This window comes from Penicillium robsamsonii (assembly GCF_028829455.1).
Source record: "Penicillium robsamsonii strain IBT 29466 chromosome Unknown utg000001l_segment0_segment0, whole genome shotgun sequence".
Classification (NCBI taxonomy): Eukaryota; Fungi; Ascomycota; class Eurotiomycetes; order Eurotiales; family Aspergillaceae; genus Penicillium; species Penicillium robsamsonii.
In genome coordinates this window covers 820-7,207 of record NW_026643219.1, presented here as the reverse complement: position 1 = coordinate 7,207, position 6,388 = coordinate 820, and the positions used below count along the sequence as shown (strand labels likewise).

Genomic DNA, 6,388 nt, shown 5'->3' with positions numbered 1-6,388 from the left:
AGAAGTACCATAGGGTGTCGTATAAGCGGGAGATAGTAGTCGTAGGTAGATAGGGGGGCGATGAGGCGGTAGTAAAACGGAGGGCGTTTAGGATAGAGGGGGCCATAGGCTAGGTCGACCGGGGGGTTATAGAGGGGGCCGAGAGGGGGGGCCTATAGGCTAGTTAGCAGAGTAGTAGCAGAGGGGCTTTTATAGAGGGGGCTAAGAGGGGGGCCTATAGGCTAGTTATAGAGGGGCTTTTACAGAGGAGGGCCAGAGGTGCCTGCAGGCCAGTTAGCAGAGAAGAAGGCCCAGAGGTGCGCCTGCATGCCTTTTGCAGATAGGAGGGCCAGAGGGGGCTTTCAGGCCTTTTGGAAGAGGGACCTTTGTAGAGAGGCGAGCCAGAGGGGGGGCTGCAGGCCAGTTGGCAGACAGGTGGTCGAGAGGAGGACCTGCAGGCCTTTTTATCGAGCAGTTGCAGAGGAGGGCCTAGACCTTGCCAACTCCCATCATTTGGTCCCATGGGACCACTCCCATGGGAGTAGATGGGACTCCCATATGGTCCCATGGGAGTGCCAAGAGATGGGAGTGAGGTGCTAGTCCGCTCCCATGGGACTTTGATGGGACTCCCATGGGACTGTAAACACTGCAAACACGTAGAAAAACGTGACCTGCATAAGATATGCAGAAATGCCCTGTATTAATGGGTATTTAGCTTACAGTGGGAGGTAGCATTGAATGATTCTGGATTAATTCCTCTCAAAAAGTAGTGTAATTATAGTATCCTGTGATTAAACTATCTAGTATACTCGTATAGATCTTCATCCCTACGCCGCTTACGATCTCTTTGGGGGCGTGCCTGACTTGTAGTATCGATGGCAGGCAATGGATGTAGTGCCGAATCATCATCTGACTCCTCAGCGGCCTCCTGATCGGTAACAATCTCTCCTGCTTCATCTGAGTTATCACCGTCCTCACCCTCGCTAATTGCCTCTGGTATACACTCAGGAAGTCCCGCCTCCCTTATCTCATCACCCTCAGTCCTTTCGTCCTGATTTAAGGTAGCCTCAGGTTGGAAATCCTCCCCAGTTTCCTCACTTTCAATATCAAATTTGGATAAACAACGAAGCATCATCAAATCCTGTATTGTTACTTCGTTCAATGAGCCTCGTCGATAATGGCAGATATCGCGAGCAGTACTAAAGAGGCGCTTAACACCGGCGCCAGTAGCTGGGATAGAAAAGACATCCCGTGCAACCGCTGCGAGTATCGGAAATCTATACTCATTCTCTTTCCAGAAATGGCATGGGTTTACTATGCTCCGTTCTATATATAATTAGCTTAGTTAAGTTATAATCATGATCATCTAAACATACCAGTATTAAGATATCCCTTAAGTTCTTCTTGCCACCCAGTCTTCGGCTGCGGTGGTGGCTCTGGTTGATCCTCCTCGAAGAGGCTCATCATTGCATCCGTGCTATGCGAGGAGGACTTTGCCTTTGTAAGCACTTACTTTTTAGGCTGGCGTTTTGAGTAATCCTCCAAATGATTATGAAGAGACTTTTCATATATGTCATGCCAGGAGGAATCCATATTATCGACTTCACCTGCCCACTCTGGTCCTTTAAAGAATTCAAGTTTATGCTGAGGTGCAAGAATTGTACCAATTGCATATAGGCTGCCATGTGCTTGCTCAGTTGCTTTATAGTATACCGAGAGTTTCTTACTTCCGGCCTCAAGAGCCTTAAGCATAGCCTTTTTCCAAGGCACTTTCTTTCGCCGAAGTCGGGCCTGGGCCTGCTCAAAATGGGTAAATAGTCGGTTATAGACCCGGAACACATCATGGATTGTTGTCGCCTTAATCTTTGATAGGCTAACCGTCCATTTGTAGAAAGGCTTTATGATATGGAGCAAGTATTCGATCTGCCGCCATTCGCTTTTACCAAGCCGGAATTCGGGGCGCTGATGCTCTGCGCAATATCTTTGGTAGCTATCTGAAAGGCGATTGGCGCGCTGGAGCATAAGATATGTTGAATTCCACCGAGTGCGTACATCCTGGATCGGGGTAAGCCTCGGTTCTTCGCTTTGAAGATTTAGAAATGCCTCCCGTCGCTGTGGGCTGGCATTAATAAAAACTGCGAAGGCCCGTACCTGGCAGTATAGTAGTTAGTATTAGATAAAATTGTTAAAGGCATTAGTTACTTTACCTTAGCTAGCGTATAAATGATTCCCTTCTGTCTCTTTGCCTGTTGAAGAACACTCCCGTTTTCTTCCGACCATGTTGTTGCTGTCTTGTCGTTTTTTGGATCAGCCTTTATTAGGCTAAGGAGATCTTTCAGACTCAATTGAATCACATGAGCAAGACATGGAATCCGTACAATTTCAGTGAAATTAGGAAGCTCTAACCGTTCGATTGAATCACATAGACTATCGACTAAGGTCTTATTATTTGACGCATTGTCTGTAGTAATCGCAATCACTCGATTGGTAACCTGCTGTTGCTGAAGAACCTCAAGGAGAACGTCTGCTAGATAGGAGCCTGTATGCTGGCCGTGAACTGGCATGAAACCTAGAAGTATCTCATGATAATCCCAATTGATATCCACAAAATAGCCTGTGATTGCCATGAATGCCTGTTAGAAGGGTGAGGTCCAACAATCAAGGGCAATTGATAGCTTCGCTCCGGCTGGGAGAAGAGAAAGGAGCTTTTGCTGCTCTGTATGGACGATTGACTGGAGCCGACGCCGCGCGGTCTTTAGTGATAGAAGGGTGAGTTTTTGTTAAGAAAGCTGAGCCTCTGTAATTAGATCTTTAAAGTCTTTATGCCGGAGGATCTGAAATGGAAGGCGTGAGTTCGCTATAAATTTGACTTGGGCTCTTTCAAATCGTTGTTAGTCAAAGACTTTTCGGGTAGGCGTACGAGTAGACTAAATATAATATAGATATTAGTATCAAATCGATAGAATGTAGAATCGGACGTATATAATACCGCAAGTTCGAGCGATTGCTGTATATCCTGTTGTGTTGAAGCCTTTTTCGAGGTAACTATGCATGCGCGGCTAGATAAATGTGCAGTAAGTGACTTCGAACCATTTAATGTCGAGGATGGGTGCGAGAGCGCTTTTCCACACCTCCGACAGAGTGCCATTGGTTTCCCGGTTTGAAAGTGTGCTACTTGGTCAAAGTGCTCCCAAGTAGCAGAGGTATACCTTGCTTCAAAGTTCACTTTATGAAGCGGAGGGTGTGGGTGAGCACCTGCCGTATGGCGCCACCACTCAACGAAGTCGGTCTTATTCATTGTAGTCCAAAGAACCCAGAACTTTTGATGTTTAGGACCGATACGGCGGAGATTTGGAGGAATCGGATTCGGCTCTATTTAGAGGATTGAGGATTCTGGTCCGCTATAGATTGGCTGCTGGCTAATTGAATGATCTGGCGTAAGGGGGTCATTAATAATGCCAATGCTATAGACTGAAGAAGGTGGAGGAATTCCGGCGTGGGACAATGTGATCTGGGATGAAGGGCCAGCCTCAGCGTATAGTTCGTATTGCGACATACTAGAATAATAATTCTGTTGAACTAGAAGAGGGTTTAAAAAGCATATCTCTAACACCTACCTTTACAGTCGCGAGAGTCACGTTCGGCTACTAGTAGAGTTTAAACGAGTAATAGCGCGAAGATACATCACAAATAGGCTAGTACCCACTTATTATATGTTACTTATTGGTCTGTTCGACGGGACTCCCATGGGGGTCCCGCGGGACTCCCGTGGGACTCCCATGGGACTCCCATATAAAAGGGAAATTGATTAGATTTAGGGGTATCTACAATCCCCCACAACTTTAAGGGGAAAATTCTCACTTTTAAGCCTTCTTTATCCCGAAATTACTCAATAACCACGTAGTATGAATAGTTATTCTAAAGTGAATATAACTAATTTAGAGGTAAGGTTTCTTATGGTGCGGGAATTAAATATAATTTGTTAAAATCTTTGTCAAATTTATACTTTCTAAATAATATGTAGAAAATGTAGTGTAGTACCTCTCTGTAAATATATATTTTGCTTAACCACTTCCTTCTAATACTATGTTTAAATCTCCTTTGCGCCCAAAAGCCACCACAATCTAGTATATGAAGTTTTTTTTTTGAAGATGGATGCTTTTTGATATATACTTGAGTCATTTGTTAACTCTATTATGGACTATGTCATATAACAAAACCATATTGTTAGACATTGAAAGTAGGGACACTCATACGCCTGTAAATAACAGTATTTTATCTGATTACTTTGCAGTTTTGTGCAGCTGAAATAGGAAATCCTTGGCAAAATTATGCTAGCGTGGGACCATATGGGAGTCCCATAACTCCCATGGGACCCCCATGGGACTACTAGGGTAATGGGACCGGAATTTTTTAGTCCCATGGGAGTAGATGGGACCAGGATATGGGACCAAAATTTTCTTAGTCCCATGGGAGTTGGCAAGGTCTAGGAGGGCCCAAAGGAGGGCCTGCTGGCCTTTTGGAAGACAGGTGGTCGAGAGGGGGCCTGCAGGCCTTTTGCAGAGCAGTTACAGAGGGGCTTTTGCAGAGGGGGCCCAGAGGGGGGCCTGCAGGGCAGGTGGTAACGAGGTGGCCCAGAGGAGGGCCTGCAGGCCCTTTTGCAGAGCAGTTGCAGAGGAGGACCCAGAGGAGGGCCTGGAGGCCAGTTGGCAGACAGGTGGGCGAGAGTGGGCCTGCAGGCCAGTTGGCAGAGCAGTTGGCAGAGCAGTTGCACAGGAGGGCCCAGAGGGGGGGCTGCAGGCCTTTTTGCAAAGCAGTTGCAAAGGAGGGCCCAGAGGGGGGGCTGCAGGCCAGTTGGCAGACAGGTGGTCGAGAGGGGGCCTGTAGGCCTTTTGCAGAGCAGTTACAGAGGGGGGGCAAAGAGGGGGCCCTGCAGGCCTTTTTGCAGAGAGGTGGGCCAGAGGGGGGGGCTTGCAGGCCTTTTGCAGAGAGGAGGGCCCAGAGGGGGGGCTGCAGGCCTTTTTATCGAGCAGTTGCAGAGAGGTGGGCCAGAGGGGGCGCAGAGGGAGGCCTGCAGGCCAGTTGGCAGAGCAGTTGGCAGAGCAGTTGCAGAGGAGGGCCCAGAGTGGGGCCTGCAGGCCTTTTGGAAGACAGGTGGGCGAGAGTGGGCCTGCAGGCCAGTTGGCAGACAGGTGGGCGAGAGGTGGGCCTGCAGGCCTTTTTGTAGAGCAGTTAGCAGAGCAGTTACAGAAGAGGGCGCAGAGGGAGGCCTGCAGGCTTAGTTGGCAGAGCAGTTGGCAGAGCAGTTGCACAGGAGGGCCCAGAGTGGGGCCTGCAGGCCTTTTGGAAGACGGGTGGGCGAGAGGGGGTCTGCAGGCCAGTTGGCAGAGCAGTTGGCAGAGCAGTTGCACAGGAGGGCCCACAGGGGGGGCTGCAGGCCAGTTGGCAGACAGGTGGTCGAGAGGGGGCCTGCAGGGCTTTTGCAGAGCAGTTACAGAGGGGGGGGCAAAGAGGGGGCCCTGCAGGCCTTTTGCAGAATGCCTTTTATCGAGGAAATATAGAGGGAGTGGCTCCCTTATATACTCACATAGGATGAAAACATTTTGTGTTATAGTAGTTACGCATTATACCTATCTAATTTACTAGGAATCTAGTCCTATCCCTCGGCCCTCGGCGCTATCCTATCACTCAGAGTAACCTCCTTTCCTCTAGTGGCTTCACAGGCTAACCCAGCCCCTCTATGTAACGTTATCGCTAAGTGGGGTAGGGCTTGGCGGGTAACGCCATAGATAAGAGTCTAGAGATCTACAGGTTACGCCATACATAGGCTTACCCAGCCCCTCTATGTTATAGTGTCGAGAAGCGGAGTTAGTCTTAGCGGGTCACGCCATAGATAAGAGTCTAGAGATCTACAGATGACGCCATAAATAGGCTTGCCCAGCCCCTCTATGTTATATTATCGTGAAGCGGGTAGGGCTTGGCGGGTCACGCCATAGATAAGTGCTCGGTCTATGGCGTTACTAACCACCGAGAAAAGAGATATATATACTCCCTACTCCCCCCTAACTATACCCCCTTTCTTTATTATTATCAAAAATCTATTTCTACCTTCCTAGTATATCATCTTATCAACCTCGCTATGTCAGCCACTCAGCTCCCCCCCTTCCTCGTTTATATAGATGAGTTTAAGATCCTTATCTGTACTATCTGTGAAGCTACCCTACTAGGTAATGGCTGCTTACTTATATATAGTTCAGCATACTAATTTATTCTTTTAGGTAAAGACCCCCTCGCTCATATAGCGAAGCATGACCCTACGATTCGGGATAGCCCCGCTATACTTCGCTATATAGAGGGTATTCTTCGTCAACTTAGCCCGATCGACGAAGCATTCAGGGCTATTAGGCTT

The 6,388-nt window shown here is 48.2% G+C and overlaps 1 protein-coding gene across 1 annotated transcript; it reads right to left on the bottom strand.

Annotated features, from left to right (window-relative positions):
- Positions 1-4,547: 4,547 nt before the first annotated feature.
- On the bottom strand, positions 4,548-5,581 carry N7447_000001 (uncharacterized protein; the record flags this gene model as incomplete). Its single annotated transcript, XM_057224278.1, has 2 exons — positions 4,548-5,498; positions 5,567-5,581. 2 exons carry the CDS (start codon positions 5,579-5,581, stop codon positions 4,548-4,550), a joined length of 966 nt encoding a protein of 321 aa, XP_057088294.1.
- Positions 5,582-6,388: the final 807 nt, after the last annotated feature.